Source organism: Pseudonaja textilis, chromosome Z, assembly GCF_049901715.1.
Source record: "Pseudonaja textilis isolate UNSWEBS1 chromosome Z, rPseTex1.2, whole genome shotgun sequence".
NCBI classification, from domain to species: Eukaryota; Metazoa; Chordata; class Lepidosauria; order Squamata; family Elapidae; genus Pseudonaja; species Pseudonaja textilis.
The window spans coordinates 11,274,399-11,293,084 of NC_142008.1; the positions used below are offsets into that span (position 1 = coordinate 11,274,399).

The 18,686-nt window shown below is 36.1% G+C and overlaps 1 protein-coding gene across 20 annotated transcripts in view; it reads right to left on the reverse strand.

Annotated features, from left to right (window-relative positions):
* Positions 1 to 18,686, reverse strand: part of LARP4B (La ribonucleoprotein 4B) — a 49,501-nt gene that overhangs the window by 13,577 nt on the left and 17,238 nt on the right. For 17 of the 20 annotated variants that reach the window (XM_087916583.1, XM_087916586.1, XM_087916574.1 and 14 more), the window contains 6 exons: positions 17,460 to 17,590; positions 8,091 to 8,235; positions 4,407 to 4,488; positions 3,281 to 3,417; positions 965 to 1,068; positions 565 to 675 (listed from right to left, as the gene is read on the reverse strand). In XM_087916583.1, the coding sequence (XP_087772709.1) occupies positions 565 to 675; positions 965 to 1,068; positions 3,281 to 3,417; positions 4,407 to 4,488; positions 8,091 to 8,235; positions 17,460 to 17,540 (660 nt within the window). In that variant the 5' untranslated portion in view covers positions 17,541 to 17,590. Of the gene's footprint in view, positions 1 to 564; positions 676 to 964; positions 1,069 to 3,280; positions 3,418 to 4,406; positions 4,489 to 7,398; positions 7,561 to 8,090; positions 8,236 to 11,209; positions 11,351 to 17,459; positions 17,591 to 18,686 lie in introns of those variants that run through there. The other 3 variants (XM_026710125.2, XM_087916578.1, XM_087916587.1) reach the window with 3 other exon arrangements.

Below are 18,686 nucleotides of genomic sequence, written 5' to 3' on the forward strand. Positions count from 1 at the left end.
GGAGAACTTGCAATAATATGACAACACTGCCTGTGGCTACTTTAACTATTTGCTCTGACTACCTTTAATTATTTGCCAATTGCCAAATTAACTGTGGGAAATAATAAGTATATTTAATTATGGGATCCTTATTTGCATAACAGTCAGTGTTTTGTTCTAAACATGGGACAATGATCTCTTATTGTCACTTAGTAGCTGAGGTCTTCTTTGATTGTGTTCTCATCATAGTATTTGAGCCATGATTAATCTAAATCATGCAATCTCTGACATGTGGTGCGATGGCCTAGAGGTGGAGCTCTCGCCTCACATTCAAGAGGCAGTGAATTCGATCCCAGGTAGAGGCAGACATTTTCTCTCTGGGCACGCTGAGAATATATCTGCTGAATATAACTGCGTTGGCAACAGCAAGGGCATCCGGCCAGTAAACACTCAGCTCCATTCAGTTGCCCAGACTCCACTCCACAAGGGATTATTAAAAGAAGATGATACAGTCTCTGACATAGGCAATTCAATATAATGCATGCAGAAGTGCACACATACCCATACACAAAAAAGATAGCTTACCTGTTGTGCATCCGCTTCAGACTCAAATGTAATAAACCAGTTGTCATTATACGCAAACTCACAGTTGATGAATTTAGGCAGATTCTCGCCTTTGAAGAGTGCTTGAACCTCCTACAATAAATAAATAAATGAGATGGATGGACTGGAATGCTGGTTTGTCAGGGCTGCAGAGAAGAAGGGTTCATTGAGAACTATAGCCAAAGACTGATTCAGCCCTAACTGAAGCCATATTACTATAAAGAGTACCCAGGAACTAATATAGTTCTGCTTAATTTCAAGACAGGTCATGAAATAGTAAAGCTAATGCTCCAGGTATCTTCTCTCTTATTAGTGTTTTACTATCTTTATAAATTTAAAAAATAAGACTCTAAAAACTCAGTTGATGAAATAATATACTTACTTCAATTGGAGTGGATTCAGGTACTTCACGCAAAATTACAATACAGCGATTTTGGTTTGGTCTGACTTTTTCACCTTTTTCATCTACCTGGACTAAAGGCAATGCTGGAAAAAAAAAACCCAATGTTATTGCTTTGGAGTCAACAGATAGAATTCTATTTTGTATTTATTACTTTTAATATCTATCACAGTGATTCTCAAACTTTTCTTTATCATGGATCCCCTTTAAATACCTTTTATGGCCATGGACCTCCAAGACTTAAATCAAGATTTAAATCAGTGGTCTCCAACCTTGGCAACTTTATGCCTTGGCAGACTTCAACTCCCAGAATTCCCTTTGCTGGCTGGAGAATTCTGGAAGTTAAAGTTCACCAGGACTTAAAGTTGCTAAGGTTGGAGACCCCCGATTTAAATCATAACATTTCTTCAAGCCTTCATAGACCCCATCTGATGATATCAACTCCCCCACAGCAGTTCGCAGACCACAGGTTGAGGACCACTCATTATTAAACTATAATTGCATTAGCTTAATTGTTATTAAAAATAAAAAATTAACAGGGGAACCAATTAAAATTTATAATTTCCTCCTGTTATAACCCTTTCCAGATAAAGTCAGAGCCTAAATCTGTATTCAATCTAACTGAAACATGACCGAGGAGTATAACGTCCTTTATTCTCCTATAAAGTACAAAGTGATCATTAATAAATGCAAAAAAGCACATCAGAATCAGGATAGAAGGAAAAACCTTCTTTAGCTCCAAATTAAAGTTGGACTTTCCAGAAAACCAAAAAAAACAAACACAGCTAAAAACCCCACACAATTCAAAAGGCGTGTTACTTGAGCAACGAACATAAATGTCTATTTAGCGGTGAGCTAAGGTTATTCTTTATTTCCTGTGGACAAAGCAGAACATTATTGGTTCTGATATATATTTCATACTAGGGAAGCTCAGCTATTCTATGTTTAATGAATGTTGAGATCTCTGTCCAATAGTGCCTCTTATGTTGTTCATAAATGTCTTATCTCCTGAGATCTGCCTCAAACTGAAATTCTCCTTTGAAACATTTTATAGGAGATTCCTTAAGATGATGTTGTGAATTGAGAAACATATTTTTATTTCTTTTGCCACTGAAAGTTTTACTTGTTGACTATAGGTTGGGAGGCTCTGTGATACACTTGGGTTAAGTGAGAGAATATGGGAGAAAGACATCTCTCTGGAAGACTGTTGTTACTTCTGCCATCATCTAACAACAAGGAAGGCTAGAGGGCTTCTGGGGAAGGAAGATAGATATATTTAACTTTTCATGCTACGGGCTCACCTGACAATATACCATCAAACACACCCAATACTTAAAGTAGAAATTATCTTTACTGTTCTATCTACCACGTCTAAACTTTAAACAGCAACACACAGCTGGGATGGGATCGAGCTGAGGAAACCTTCTAAAGCTATGCCGTCTTTGGTTTCAACTATGCATTCTCAGAAAAATATGTGCTTGATGTTAAGAGGTGCTGGGAGAGTCATTTTAGAAAGAAAGTCATTTTATCCTGTTTCTGAGTCCTTAAAGGCTTTCTAACTCCAACACAGATATTCTTGAGAGTGCAAATAAGCTTAAAGTAAGGCACTCAATGCACACAGTATTCAGGAAAACTGCCATTATTCAGGATAGCTGTTTGCAAACTCGTAGTTCACTAGAAGAAGCCAGCAGGCACATGTATATTCCTGAAGCCTGACTCAGAGCTAGTGAATAAATACAGGTAGTTCTTGACTTATGATCATTCATTTAGTGACTGTTTGAAGTTATGACACTGAAATAAATGACTTATGATTGATCCTCACACTTATGTGACATGAGCTTGGCTTTGTGATGACTGCAGAATCCTGGGGTCACATAATCACTAATTCTTCCTAGCCAGCTTCCAAAAAGCAAGGTTAATAGGAAGATGGAAAGGAAGGTCTCAAATTGCAATCATGTTATGTTTCACTTAATGGCTATGGTGATTTGTTTAATGACTGGATCATAAACTCAGGTGTGGCCATATGATACCCCCTTTAATGCCTATACTGTTTAACAATAAATCTTCCAGTCCTGATTTTGGCTCTAAGTCAAGGACTGCCAGCAAAAAGAGATGTAATTCTGATTAAGATAAAAGAACTTAGTATCGTATAAAGCTCTCTTACTACAAAAAAAGTGTTCTCATTTTAAGATACATTGCTTCTTAAGGGAATAAAAATGAGTTTCAACTTTGCCCATCTCAACTAAGCTCTTTTATTCTAAAGAATGGTGCAAAAATACATGATTTGCCGTTACTTACATCGCAGCACTTCAACAATCAAATCCATATTGGTGCTCAACTTTTTGACGTGATCAAGATTAGCTACTGTTATTATTGGCACATACTGATCACTGTCCATCTGAGATGTAAGATACATGTCACTGGCAAGATTCTCTCTGTAGAAGAAAAAAAATTAGTATAAAATTTAACTCTCCATGCAATTCTACCAGAGTGCTGCAATGGTTGCATTGGCCTTTAATATTATTCCTAAATATTAAGATACAATCATGCCTTTTAACTTTAAAATGCCTCATTTCTTGCAAAATTACAGAATTATAGCCAAACTTGATGTTCTTGCCTCTTAGATTGTCATGTCCTGCTTTTCTTGAACCATTTGACACAGAAAGCCAAAAGTAGCCCATTTTCAGATGCTTTTAAAAAACAGTATCCAGGTAGACAGAAAAAAACAAGATATACTTCTAGCCAGTTATGAAACTTCTAGCCAGTCATGAAGGCAGCATGTGGCTTCATTAAATTTTGTTTAAAGCTACAGCTTTATATTAAAGATTAAATAGTAATCAGATTATGTGGGGAGTCTTGAAAAATTACTACTATATAATTCACTCTATACAAGATTTCTAAATGTCTTAGAAAGCAAAACAAGGTACCATTTCTTTTTAATGCAGAGGCCAGCATACAATTGACTTGCATCTATTCTCAATAATTAATTCCTCTACAGCAGGTATCCCCAAACTTGGCAACTTTAAGACTTGTGAACTTCAACTCCCAGAATTCTCCAGCCAGCATAGCTATAACAAACCTTCCTGTAATGGAGAGCCCTGGGACATCTAGCAAATGACCGGCAACTTGTAAAATTGGCTTTTATCTTTTGTGTTTCAGTTGTAGAAATCAAGATAAGAAAATGGTCAATTAAGGAAAATAAAATCTTAACAATTACATTTTCATTCCTTCCCAACCTTTCTGAAATTCAAGCTATAAAATTAACATATAAATACATCCCTGCAATTTCTATGCAGTCCACAGACTAACATATTGTTATGGCATTCATAATTATATTGGCTATGCCACCCTAATTAACATTTAATCTGTCCTCTTATTAGCAATAGCATGAGGCTTGACTATATTATATCCATTATACGCTTACCTTGATAAGCAGAACTCCAGTGTTTTTTTAAGCACTTCTCCTAAATCTTCTTGACCTTCTGGCCGAAGGTCTTCTTTATTTCCTAGAATTGAAAACAAGAAATGAAGGGAAAAATGGTACATAATTCTTTATAAAAGTAGCAAATGATGTGGCTAGATCAGGATTTTTCAATCTTGGCAATTTTATCTTGGAGGGACTTCAACTCTTAGAATTCTCTAGTCAGTACATAATGACTGGAATTCTCGAAGATGAAGTTTACCCATCTTAAAGTGCTATAGTTGAAAAATACTAACTGAGATAGTCTATCACTATGGCATATGGTATTCATAGGGTTCCATACAGGGTGTTTTTTTTATAACCAGTATAGAAATTGTTTACCATATGTTTCTTTTTTTTCTTCTTTTTAAACTTCCTACAGACTCGCCAGGAAATTCCTATCTAAGCATTAACCAGATCTAAACTGGTTCAGGTTTTTGAGATAAGCTATCTGATTCTAAACAGATGAAATAAGTATCTCAATGGTGTTAAGCTACATTTAGAAGGATGAAACTATTCCATAATTTTAGAAATATTTGATAAAAGAGGAATTACCTAAACTGAACAGTCAATGAACAAAAATATATTTAAGAGTGAATACACAATCTATTCACTATTTCTTTCCAAATTAGCAAGTTATAAGAAATGGTTTCCACATTAAAAATAAGTAACTTTTTGGATTAAGATTGGTGTTATGTATCTGAAAACAATCAAGGGCCTCCAATACTCAGCTATCACTGTTTTGGATTTTTTAGTACACAGTATATATAACATCGTAGCAACAGCACCTGAAATTTGCAGAAATTTTACATGATTGAAAAATGTATTTGTTTTAACTATTTAACTATTTCTAGTGGTTAAGGAAAACATTACAATTTTAAAGCAACATAGCTAATATTGTGCATATTATTTGACACTACAGGCAGTCCTTGGCTTATGACTGATCACTGAGTGACCGTTTGACGTTATGGTGGACTTCCTGAGATGTATTTATGACCCAGTTCCAAAGTTTTGATGGCTGCAAAAAAAAAAAGGTTCTATATTTGAATTGATCACGTGGGTGGTCTGTTTTGCAACTGACATGACTTACAAACATGATTAACACTTACTTTGAATAGCTGCAACTTATAGAATGCCAAAACCTTCAGTGGAGCAAATGCCTGTGGTATGAGAACTCAAACTACAAGCATTTTGTTGCTATTACTCACTGTTAAGATCATATATTTACATTCCTTTTATACAGACCTCCAGTTTATGCAAAGTCATTGGGCATGTTTATTTATTCACTTTTCCCAGCTCCTCCATGCAGAAAATAAAACTAGAATATAGTTAAAACAAAGCTAAAGGAGTAATTCTGCCAATTCAATAGGCCTCAGTGATGAGGAAGAACTGCACCAAGAGAATGTCAGAGCTAGAGTCACTTCCAATTAATCACATTCCATGGTTTGTGAACAAATCAGAAGGTTCAAAACTAACCACATCAAATAAAAATTACGCATATTGGTATGAACACCTCTCTTCCAAAATAAGTTCAAAATAAATTTATATAAGCATTGAGAAATGCCAGGTGTAAGCAAGCTGAATAGCTCTGAGAATGGGTCAAATAGGTTTCTTTATTGTTGATCACTGGTTTACAAGCATCACACCAGATTGTCTACCTCCCCCTGGGAAATAGGAGACATGGACTTAAGGCTTTGACCTCAAATGTTTCCTTCCCCAAATGAAATCTTAGGTGGTATGACTTTTAACAATCCACCCCCAAAAAAAAATCAGGACCTCCTCTCCTTCAGGCAATGGTTTCAGCATACAAAAACTATTTTCCAACTATTGTATAAGAGTTAAGATGACAGCATGAGCTACCTTTGCTCAAGGGTTACAATAAGATTGTGTTTATTTTCTTCTTCATCTTCACTGTGTCTAAACAGAGGCCAGAAAATATGCAGGTGTTGGTGGAGGAATGCGAATATACCAATGTCTTACATAATATGTTTTTCCTATGACCATCAAATGCAAAATTTAAAATTTAAAGAAACTCTGCATAATATTTATTAAATTTATATGCCACCCATTTCCCTTTCCAAATTGACTCTGGGATGGCTATACAGAACGGTGGTGAATGTAATCTGGTTTACCAGGAGACAGAGAATGCTTTCCAGAGGAATAAGGGACAACAAATTTTAGATAGTTTGGTTGGGAGGAAAAAGGTGAAGACAGCTTCTCCCTAAAAATCTTCAAAGTATATCTTATAAGGATGCAAGGAGTTTCCTTTAGTTTGGCAAGATCTCTTATCTGTGGATGAGAAACAATAAAGAAAACTGCTTAGTGTCTACTCTGGGGTCTTTCTTGGTCTTTGGGCCACGAAAAGACCACCGAGTTCAACTTTTCTTTGAACTGGATTTTTGAAGTGCACAAGCCTGTTGGAGGTATTAATTCACTGTAGAACTGAAATTAATAGTATAACACAATATGTAGATCCATAATCTCCATTCATATTTACTATCAGAAATCCAAACTCCTTCCAACATTGTCTATAAGGCAAAACCTTTCTTGACTCTGTGAGGCTGTGTTAAGCTGAAAGAGTGTGTGGAATATTACATTTAAAAAAATATTCTAGTTGTGCACTCAGCTTGATATTAAAATGGAAGATGATGGGAAGCAAATTATTTTAGTATGTGTGTAAGCAGGACAAACCTAACAAGGCAAGCAGCAATTCTAATTAGATGAGTCGCAATACACAGGTGTGCTGATAAAGTTATTACTCTGCACTTCCTCCTGTTATGGATTTAATAATCACAGGTATTGTTCATATAGGCACATCTATAACGATGCTTACTATTCAGTCCTGCTCACGTATGTTTCTTCAGTAACTAAAATGTGAAAATTTCCTGAAGATTATTCTATAAACTCTTAGAGAAACTCTTACAGCTTTAAGAATGAGCAAGGACCTTTTCCATACCTGACTCAGTGTTTTCATGTACTGTTTTGTATTCTGCATGATCTAGAGCCAAAGGGTTCATATCTGTTTGATTTGATAATGGAACAGATAGTGATGGTTCTTGATGTCCTTTTAACGATTCATTCTGGTGGTTTTTGTCACCATCACCATCGGCCTCTAATGCTGTGGAGAAAACTATAAGAGTCACAAAAATATACTTCATTTGTTGTGACTTAGACACCAAAGGTTTCATACTCTGACTAACTCCTGGAAGGGTTTGCTGTTATTTGTGGTTAAGTTTCTCTCAATGAAACCTGCAAGAAATATGCAATGGTTTCTTACTTGTGTACATATGACTGCTGTTGGCAAAAAAAAAAAAATCTTATTTCCTCAAGCTAAGCCATAATGTGTTTTAAGGGTGGATTAATTAATTTTTAAGCAATTGTTTTTTAAACTGAACAACTAGAACAGGGTTAGGATGCAGGGTGGGAGGGAGAAAGGAAGAGATTAGCTACCAGGAGCATATTGTTTAGTAAATGCTGGTTTCGTTAAGATTATAATAAAAACAGAGAAGAAAATGTGGACTGGGAGGAGTATGAGGAATCTTGTTAATTGAAGGAAAACTATTTGTACAAGGAAAACATTGTGTAAATGCAAATAGTTAGCTTTAGTTATTACTAATAATGTGGTATTTGAAAATACATTTCTTGTACCTTCTTTACAGGAATCTGGTGGATGATCTGTTACTTCTTCCAAAGGTTTGTTCACACCTCTTTCAGTACCAGTTGCTTCCACGTGTATCATGTGGTTTCCCCACACTTTTGCATTAGGGTTTAATTCTGAAACCTTGGCTGGCTCCTGTAATACACAACGCATACTCAGAACATCTACGTTCATTAACTGCATAAATACACATATACAGATATACACACAGCAGCATTTATCTCATTAAAAATACATTACTGTTAAGAGCTGCATATATAGGTATTACACCAGATGAAAGATACCCTCTTTTTAAAAAGACTTCCTATAAAGATCCTGAATGGTGTTTAACTGAATTCACTTTGTTTCTTAAGTCTAAATCATAAGCATCTCATGTTTAAATTTCTTTATTATGAACAATGCTATTTATCTCTATTGACTAACTTAAATTTGTTACAATATCACATAAAGGGATGAATTTCCACCAACTTTGCCCTTATCTACTGTCCCTTTGCACTATTTATTCCCATAATATTCTTTGTATCATCACATTTGAACAAACCTTGGAGGAACAAGAAAAAGCAATAATAATTCTTATTTATGACAAGAAAGAGAAGGATCAGGGGAGACATGATAGCAGTCTTCCAATATTTGAGGGGCTGCCACAGAGAGGAGGAAGGGGCCAAGCTATTTTCTAAAGCTCCTTTAGGCCAGACAAGGAATAATGGATGGAAACTGAACAAGGAGAGATTTAGCCTGGAAATAAGGAGAAACTTTCTGACAGTGAGAACAATCAACCAATGGAACAGAAGTTGCCCTCGGAAGTTGTGGGAGCGCCATCACTTGAGACTTTCAAGAAGAGATTGGACTGCCATTTGTCAGAAATGGTATAGGGTCTCCCACCCGGGCGGAGGGTTGAACTAGATGACCTACAAGGTCCCTTCCAACTCTGATTATCTGTTAATCTGAAAGTAGATCTAAGTCTTTGAAAATATTGTAAGATTAGGGCCAATACCTTCATCAACTCATAATAAGGGCAGCAGAGAACAAGGGAACCATACAAAAAGCATAATCAATAGAAAAATCAAAAGCAACACCGTATTCTTATGGTAAACTTCTAAAGTTAAACCATTGTTATATAGAGATACAGATGATTATGATTTTAGAGCCACCTAACCAGTGAAAACAGATGGTTTAAATATGAATACACTAATGTCTGTTTTTAATGTATTTAATATGTGAACCCAACCATTATGTTGCATAACTATGGTTAAACAACTCAGGAAAATGTTTGAATCATATAATCCTAAGTAGTTATGTAGTTTGTAAGAGCCAAAGACAATTTCATTAACAATTTATAATATGCATGGTTAAAAGCTTCAAGCAAACTTTACGCTAGAACTGTTGAAATCTTTTACGTTTATAGTTTTCCATGTTAACCTATTATCTTACAATTTAGCAATAGTGATTCAAAATAACAAAGCTATTTAAACATTTATCATAAAAATTGGCCTTTTAATTAAATATTTCCCTTAAGGAATTAGTTTTAATTGCACTGGCTGTAAAAGAGATATGCCTGGAAACATTTTTAAAAAGAATAATACACTACATTTAAATTATTAGGTACTACTTCTTTCCAAATAAAGACAAAGGGATGCATAAGACACATGCAGCATATTTTATAAAGACAATTGGTTAGCTCTGCCAACAATTAATACTACAAAATTCAGTCCCTCAGAATTAATAAATCAGTGCCTGATCATTTTTAAACAATGGCAATATTCAAATGTCATATTAAAACATGTTTAGTTACAAATCCAGTTTAGGCAATATTAATGCATTCTTGATTTGGTATTCCTGCATCTAAATCTTAAGACAGTCAGGAAAAATGAGAGTACATTAATATTGTTAACAAAAAAACTCATATCTTTTTTAAAAAAGGCAAAACCATGTGTTTTGCAACAGGTTGTCCAATGAACTTTTCAACAAGGTGGCTAGGTGCTACTTCTTAACACTATACTAACTTCTGTACATGTATTTGGCATTATATACACCATACTTTATTGTATATTTTGCAGAATTATAAAATACATAGTGCTATTCTGTCAAATTATGCTATTATAATCAATTATTTATTTAATTATTATTACATGGTGTTTCTCTGAGTGTCTCAGTTACAATCTCGTTTCCTGTCCAATTCTCTATTGTGGTGGTGGTAATGGTGTTGGAGTGGTGTTCATGGCTTAAACCTTGGGAGAAGGTTAGAAAACTTTACAATAGTGAACTGATTCTACAAAATAGGAGAACAACTTTAGTCTTTCAATAGGGCTGACTGCAGACTCTATGTTCTCATAGAATGGGGCAGGTCATGGGGAAACTTGGTAACTTGGTTGTTAAGTGAATCTGGCTTCCCCATTGACTTTGCTTGTCAGAATTTTGCAAAAGGTGGATCACATGACCCCAGGGTACTGCAACCGTCATAAATACAAATCGGTTATTAAGCATCTAAATTTTGATCCAGTGACTGTGGGGAAGCTGCTAATGGTTGTAAGCCATAAAGACACTTTTTTTCTCAGTGCCGTTGTAACTTCAAATGGTTACTAAATGAACTGTTGTAAATTGAGGACTATCTACTGGGTTTTCTAAGATAGTTCATGAATGAAATTACAATTACTTACACGTTTTTCATCTCTGTCTTGCCATCCCCAAATAGCACTCTTTTCCTTCATTAACAAATGATAAGGATATTTTCCCATATGAAAAGGAGAAACTCTTAGATCTCCACCTTGGTTTTGCATTGTGCCAGCTGAGAGACATGCATTTTCAGTTTTGTTAAAAGAATCGATCCATAGATAGCTCATACATTCCTGACCACATGTAAAATCAGTGGCTGAAAACAATCTATTTATTTCGCCAGATTGACAAACCGGATACCCATCATCATCTTCTGAATCTCTTAGATATAGTTTTTGCATATGACCAGAGTCCTTCAATATATCTTCCATCAGATCTAAAACGTTGTTTGAATTGTCCTGTTCAGATTCTTGCTCATTATCAGGGAAAAGAAGTATTTCATAGGAAGGAATAGCAGCATACTTATCTTTTTGTCCGGGGTCAATAAAACTCATACCTGCATCTTCATAAGTTTCCAAACCACAGCTCACATTGCCTTTAGGTCGTACTTTAGAAGAATTTTCTATCTTGGTTTTTAATTCATCATGGCTGTCTTCAAAAGTAGAATTCTCTGCGTTTTCTTTTAGTAAGTTTTCATAATGAACAGAAAATCTAGAAATCAAGTGATCATGTGGACATATAATTGCCGTTTTACTTTGTTCAAGTGAAGAGCTATTTTTATAAACTTCTGAACATTTTTCATTTAAACTGCTAGATGTTTCTTTGTATTTTATTTCTGCTATTAAATCCGATGTAGGAAACCTCATGGTTTCACTTTGGCTGCTAGATAGGCAAGTCTGCAGATTTTTAGGAGCTTTCAGATTTGCAAGCATTTCTTCTTGTATTTCTGTAGGTACACTATGCATCTCTGGTGAATTATTACTGGTATTTAATATGCAAGTAAAACTAATATTGGAATCTTTAGATTCCACTTCATTAAACAGTGTCTCATGGGCTCCATTTATAAAGTTTTCTGCAGGGACTACGTTTATTTGATCTTCAGGCCTATAGAATGTATATTTGCTCCATGCCTTTGACTGTTTCCTGTCCAAATCCAACTCATTTGATTCAGAACATGCCAAAGAGATGGAGCAATGTCTGCCTTCATTAAGTGCACTGGAATATTCATGTGTTTTACTGCTGCTTTTTAAGAAATCTTGCTGGGTTTGATCTTGCAAGCAATTTTCTTTTTCGATGTTCTTACCTTCAACATTTATGTTGAATAGATCTGAAAAAGCTGTAGTCTCCTTGTTCTCCAGCAGACTTTTTTTCAAACCAGAATTTTCTGAAGGTATACTATTTATCTGAGATTGGAATTGCTGAGCAGTTCTTATAGAGTTGCAATCTTCATTATTGCTAAACTCTGGTACATGAATTTGTTCTGCTCCAAAAATTAAAGCATTTGATGCTGAAAGCATGGTGATAGCATTTTTAGTTGGGTTTTCAGGACTGCATGAAGCTTCTTGATGGGAAACTGTATCATATTTCAAGAGATTCTCTGAAGTATTCTGTTCAGAAATATCTGATAGTTCCTTATCGCTGCAATCAGCAATTGTCTGAAATTCATTCACATTCCTAAAACACTTTTGTTTGTTTTCTATTTTTTGCCTATTTCCTTGCCTTACAGTTTCTATATTGGTTTGTCTTACAAAAACTGAATCAATAGTTGCATTACTACTCTTGCCATCATCCGGGCTGGAATGGCATACATATGCTAACTTTCTGAATTGCAAAGAATTCATGTCTACGCCTTTCTCCACAAGCATAGGCGTTGAAGAATTGTGTTCACAATCTGATTCATTCAAAATGATTCTACTATTAAGCATATCCATTTTCCAAGTTCTATTTTGAGGACCTTCAACACGTGCTTGTGCCTCTACACCACATGTTGCTATGCTTTCAGTATTCAACCTATAGCCCTCACTCACCAAGCCAAGGGGAGGGTCTTTTTTCTTTTCATTTTCTTGCACTGCATTATTGTTCATCAGATAAGCATCTTTCAGAAGGCTGATATTAACTGGCACAAGCCCTGCTTCCTGAACTAAGAGTTCTTCCCTCTCTTCTACTGGGCATGCTAAATGGCAGTCTTCCTTAATAGTGGCTGGTTGTACAATGGCAATGGACTCTTCATTAGTGATTGCTTGCCTTTCTTCATTTCTCATATCATCGTCAATTATACAAATACTATAGAATTCATCTTTGGCATTCCTGTGATGTCTATCTATGTCAAAACATACAGAGTTTGTCAAAGCTGCTATTTCCTTATCCATTCTACTTGAAACTGCATCATTATCTTCAACAGTCTCCATTTCAGCTTGTGGCATGAAACTCTTGCTCCTTATACCATAAGTATTTAGAGCTTCTAGGAAGAAACCTTCTTGATTTAAAGCCATTGGCACACACAAAGCAGAAGTATTTTCAAATGAATGACATTGCTTTTCAAAGAGAATCAATTCACTTTCACTATTAATATGATGGTTGCCTATATTATTCACAAACTGATTATTATGACTGCTTTTTTCTGTTAGCTTTTTATCATTAATCCCATCTGTTAATTCAGTTTCTGGTAAAGGATCATACTTATTCAAACCTCTTTCTGTATTAAACCAATGAGGCTTAAATTGCCTAGAAATATTCTCAGCAAACCCCACACGACGGGCTGAAGGATGCTTAATTGATTCTGTATGGTCATTATAAATGGTAGGTTCTAGAGAACCTGCCTCTTGAATTACGTGCAATTCCATTTTTTCCTTAGCCTCTAAAACTGAAGTTAAAGTTTTACTTATCCTATTTTCAGAGGTTTCCTCTTCTATACTTTTCTGCAGCAGGCTCATTTTCTCATTATGGCTGTTTTTTGGTTCTTTAGCGAAACAGCAGCCCATTTTAAGTTCTCCTTTGCAAGTCCCAGAGCTGTAAGCTGTTTTCTGCATACAACCACTTCACTTTAAAAGTGCTGGGGAGACAAGCCAACACCCAGATGCCAAAAATAGGACTGTTTAAACAGTGCAGGGGGCTCATGTGCTATTGCCACTCAACATTAAGCTCAGTTTCGGAGAAATGCCTTAGTATATTATACATGCAAGACATTTTGCATCAAGAATTTTATCCCTTAACTATTTGGGGGATTCCACTGTGTTCTATGACAGGAAGGAATAAGTTAGGAACTTCAATAGTTTCTCCTTACAAGAATGTTGTCAAAAAGCCAAAGACATACTTGCTGAATTCTGAAGCCACTGATATATGCATTGTATAAGCATGTTATTTTAACACAATACAGAATTAACTAACAGGAAAGTAACACCAATATACGCTGCTCAAAAAAATAAAGGGAACACAAAAATAAGACATCCTAGATCTGAATGAATGAAATATTCTTATTAAATACTTTTGTTCATTACATAGTTGAATGTGCTGACAACAAAATCACACAAAAATTATCAATGGAAATCAAATTTAGCAACCCATGGAGGTCTGGATTTGGACTTACACTCAAAATTAAGGTGGAAAAAAAATACTTCAGGCTGATCCAACTTTGATGTAATGTCCTTAAAACAAGTCAAAATGAGACTCAGTAGTGTGTGTGGCCTCCACGTGCCTATATGACCTCCCTACAATGCCTGGGCATGCTCCTGATGATGTGGTGGATGGTCTCCTGAGGGATCTCCTCCTACACCTGGACTAAAGCATGCCCCAACTTCTGGACAGTCTGGTGCAAAGTGGCGTTGGTGGATGGAGTGAGACATGATGTCCCAGATGTGCTCAATTGGATTCTGGTCTGGGGAACGGGCGGGCCAGTCCATGGCATCAATGCCTTCGTCTTGCAGGAACTGCTGACACACTCCATCCACATGAGGTCTAGCATTGTCTTGCATTAGGAGGAACCCAGGGCCAACCGCACCAGCATATGGTCTCACAAGGGGTCTGAGGATCTCATCTCGGTACCTAATGGCAGTCAGGCTACCTCTGGTGAGCACATGGAGCACTATGCGCCCCCCTAAATAAATGACACCCCACAGCATTACTGACCCACTGCCAAACCGGTCATGCTGGAGGATGTTGCAGGCAGCAGAATGTTCTCCACAGCGTCTCCAGACCCTGTCATGTCTGCTGCAATGTGCTCAGTGTGAACCTGCTTTCATTTGTGAAGAGCACAGGGCGCCAGTGGCGAATTTGCCAATCTTGGTGTTCTCTGGCAAACGCCAAATGTCCTGCACGGTGTTGGGCTGTAAGCACAACCCACACCTGTGGACATCGGGCTCTCATACCACCCTCACGGAATCTGTTTCTGACCATTTGAGCAGCCACATGCACATTTGTGGCCTGCTGGAGGTCATTTTGCAGGGCTCTGGCAGTGCTCCTCCTGTCCCTCCTTGCACAAAGGCAGAGGTAGCGGTCCTGATGCTGGGTTGTTGCCCTCCTCCACGTCTCCTGATGTACTGGCCTGTCTCCTGGTAGCGCCTCCATGCTCTGGACACTACGCTGACAGACACAACAAACCTTCTTGCCACAGCTCGCATTGATGTGCCATCCTGGATGAGCTGCACTACCTGAGCCACTTGTGTGGGTTGTAGACTCCGTCTCATGCTACCACGAGAGTGAAAGAGCTGGCAGCATTCAGAAGTGACCAAACCATCAGCCAGAAAGCATAGGAACTGAGAAGTTGTCTGTGGTCACCACCTGCAGAACCACTCCTTTATTGGGGATGTCTTGCTAACTGCCTAGGCTTTCCACCTGTTTATTCCATTTGCACAACAGCGTGTAAAATTGATTGTCAGTCAGTGTTGCTACCTAAGTGGACAATTTGATTTCACAGAAGTGTGATTGGAGTTACATTGTGTTGTTTAAGTGTTCCCTTTATTTTTTTGAACAGTGTATATTGCCAGAAAACATTCTGGTTTTTTTGACTCACTTCAAGAAGGGAACCGAGAACTTTAAAGGCCTTCATTTCAAGCAGATATGGATAAGCCATACACATTTTTTAAAGCTTAAAGAAAGAACCTGAAATGTTCTGGAATTTTTCTACAAATCTATGAGAAAAAATTGTTCCATTCTATGTGTTTCCCAAAGGGAACAATATGAACTTAAAGTGAGCTCTTACTCCACTGTTTTTCTGTGGGGTCGTAAGAATGAATAAGGTAAATATTCTAAGAAATGAACTTTCTACCACCCAAGCTTTAAAAAAAATGGCTAAGGTATTTTAATTTTTTAAAATAAACTAAAAGTATTCTGAACGTTTTTTTTTTCCTATGCTGGAACATTAAAATGTTCAAGTTTGTTTGAGCAAGTAGATTCCAAGCAGAATCGCTTTGGACAGCAAGATGGGCAGCACATAAATTTAATAAACAAATAAATAAAACATGAAATGTTCCTATATTTTAAATGGACTGATCTGTTTTAAATTCTGAACCAAATGTTAAAACTTGCCTATGCCCTTAACACCTGGACCATGTCCATATTTGGTTAAATATAATTAATAGTACAATTCAATTAGTTACCTTAAATAATGAATAATGTCCACCAATTCAGAAACCAATAAAAATGATTCAGGGTGTATTTATGAAATTTAAGTCTACTGAAATCAGTATGAAAATCTAGTCATGACTAACTTAAATCCTCTTTAATTTCTGTGGCAGTGAATTTCAATCCTTGTACCAGTATACTGATATGAAAATTATGCTTTCCGTTGTTAACAGCGGTTTAGATAATCTCTGGTATGGCTTTAGTAACAATTTAGAAGCCTGAGGGTATAATTCAAGTTTATTCTAAAAAATTTCAAACTGGATGAAGGAAGCAAGATTCAAATTAAAAAGATGCCTTAGAGAAATGTAATTAACACCCTATTCCTTCTGTTTGATCAAAATACACACTTTATTATATGATTTAAATATAAAGGCTCATCACAGTAATTTTATCACAGTAATTTTGCTCATGTAGATGTTCTATTTTCACTGGGATTTGATAAAAAGAATCATACTGTGTAAGCCATTTTCACAATCTCACTATATAGGGAAATTAATTTTGAAATCCTGCCTTTATAATATCTCATTCAACATCTCCTCCCCATTGGGATTTGGCAAATGAACTGTGCCTGACTTCTCTGTTACTAGCTAATATAGACATGTAAAAGAAATCTTGCTAGCCCACGAATGATAGTAATAGATACTTGCATTATTGTAAATCTTCCATTTTCTTTTTTTATATGTCTTTTTGGAGAGACTAACTTTCCCAGAAGAACCAATGAGCCATTTCTTTAAAGTAGACAATCATACCTACAAAAGCTTGCAGCAACAGGAAACTGTGAACACACTGTAAACTGTAAGTATAATGTATCACTGCATATTTTTTAATCTAGACTAATTGCATTGATCTGGAGTAAACATTTTTCTGAACTCTAACCCCTACCATTCTTGGCCTCTAGCTATGCTTTCAGAACTGATATGATATGAAGGTGAAACCATAAGAAGACTGATCTGCTGGCTGCTGTTACTGGCAATATCAATTATGTAACATCTTCATTTAACTTAGTATTAGTTGGCATAACTAAAATCTGGGAAAAAAGGTTATAGTGGCATGGGAAGATTGCTATTTGCTACAAATTTTGTAAAATAACTTGACAAGTTACCAAAAGCAAAAATGTACCTCACAGCACAGTGCCTAATTAATTATGTTTGCAAATTCCCACTAGTCAAGATAATGTCAAAACTTACCAGATGAGAACTATCCTTAACTTCTTGCACTTGCTGCACCTGCGGTTCAGCCACAATTTTAGTGTCCTGATCAGAAGTCATGAGCTGTCTGCTTTTTGACTCCTCAAAGAGAACTATATAGATCACCTAAGCTGCAAAACAAAAAAACCCACCATAATTTATTTTCTATATAGATGAAAGTAGTAAATGTAAATTAATAGTTATTATATCAAAAGAAAGTTTATGAAAAAAGCATCTGATTTATATATCTTATTAAAAAAACATTTAATCCTCTTCTACTACATTGGTAGCAGCACTTATTTCTCCAATACATTAATTTTTAACATGCTGAAAAGTCACTTCGTTTAGCATATGCTGCATCAATTCAGAGCATGTCAAATATAGCTTGGGGCAGGACTGTAGAGGGCTCACCTTGTCTGTGCACAGATCTATTCAACTGACTTCAAATTCAATCTAGAGCTAAAGTTGTGCTTCTAGAAAGTATGTCTCTCAATTGCTTTGTTCTATGTTCTGAATTTAGTTGAATTACTTCAACGTTACTCTCCAGACATGCCTCAAGATTTCTGGCTGTCAGATTTGGCAAGAGATTGGTAGAGAAGAGTTAACTGAAAAATCAAAATTTTAAAGAACACCCACACCGTTGCTTCATGACATTGTAAACTGATGGCCTGCCCAACTAACTCCATGGAAACGTGACATTTACAAATGGAGGTAGATAGTCCTTGACATTTGATTGTAATGGATAGTTGAAAGTTGTTAGGACTATAAAATACATTGTTCACAGGACTGACTCATTTTTTAAAAACAACAAAAGACATAAAGCAAACCCCATGGTTGCCATTGGGGTAATTTTGAAAAAAAAAAACTGGCAGTACAGATCATTGGAAATTAGGAACTAGATTATAAATGGTTCCAAAATAGCTCCATCGTAAGTTTGAATAGATACTAAGCAATGAGTTGTAAATCGAGGACTACCTGTAAGTGATTAGACATATTGACCATTAAATAATATTTACATGCAGTTATAACTTTTAGGGGGACATGGGAGACAGCCCATGTCTTAAGATGTTTTTCCTCCTAAACAAGCTGACCATATGCCAAGCAATATATATGCATACATATTTCAGACAATTTTACAGGATTTCATGTTAGAACAGATTCAAACTGATTAAAAAAACAGAGGGGGTACTGGGAAGGTGAATCCTTGGAAGTTTTTGTATTTTTGAA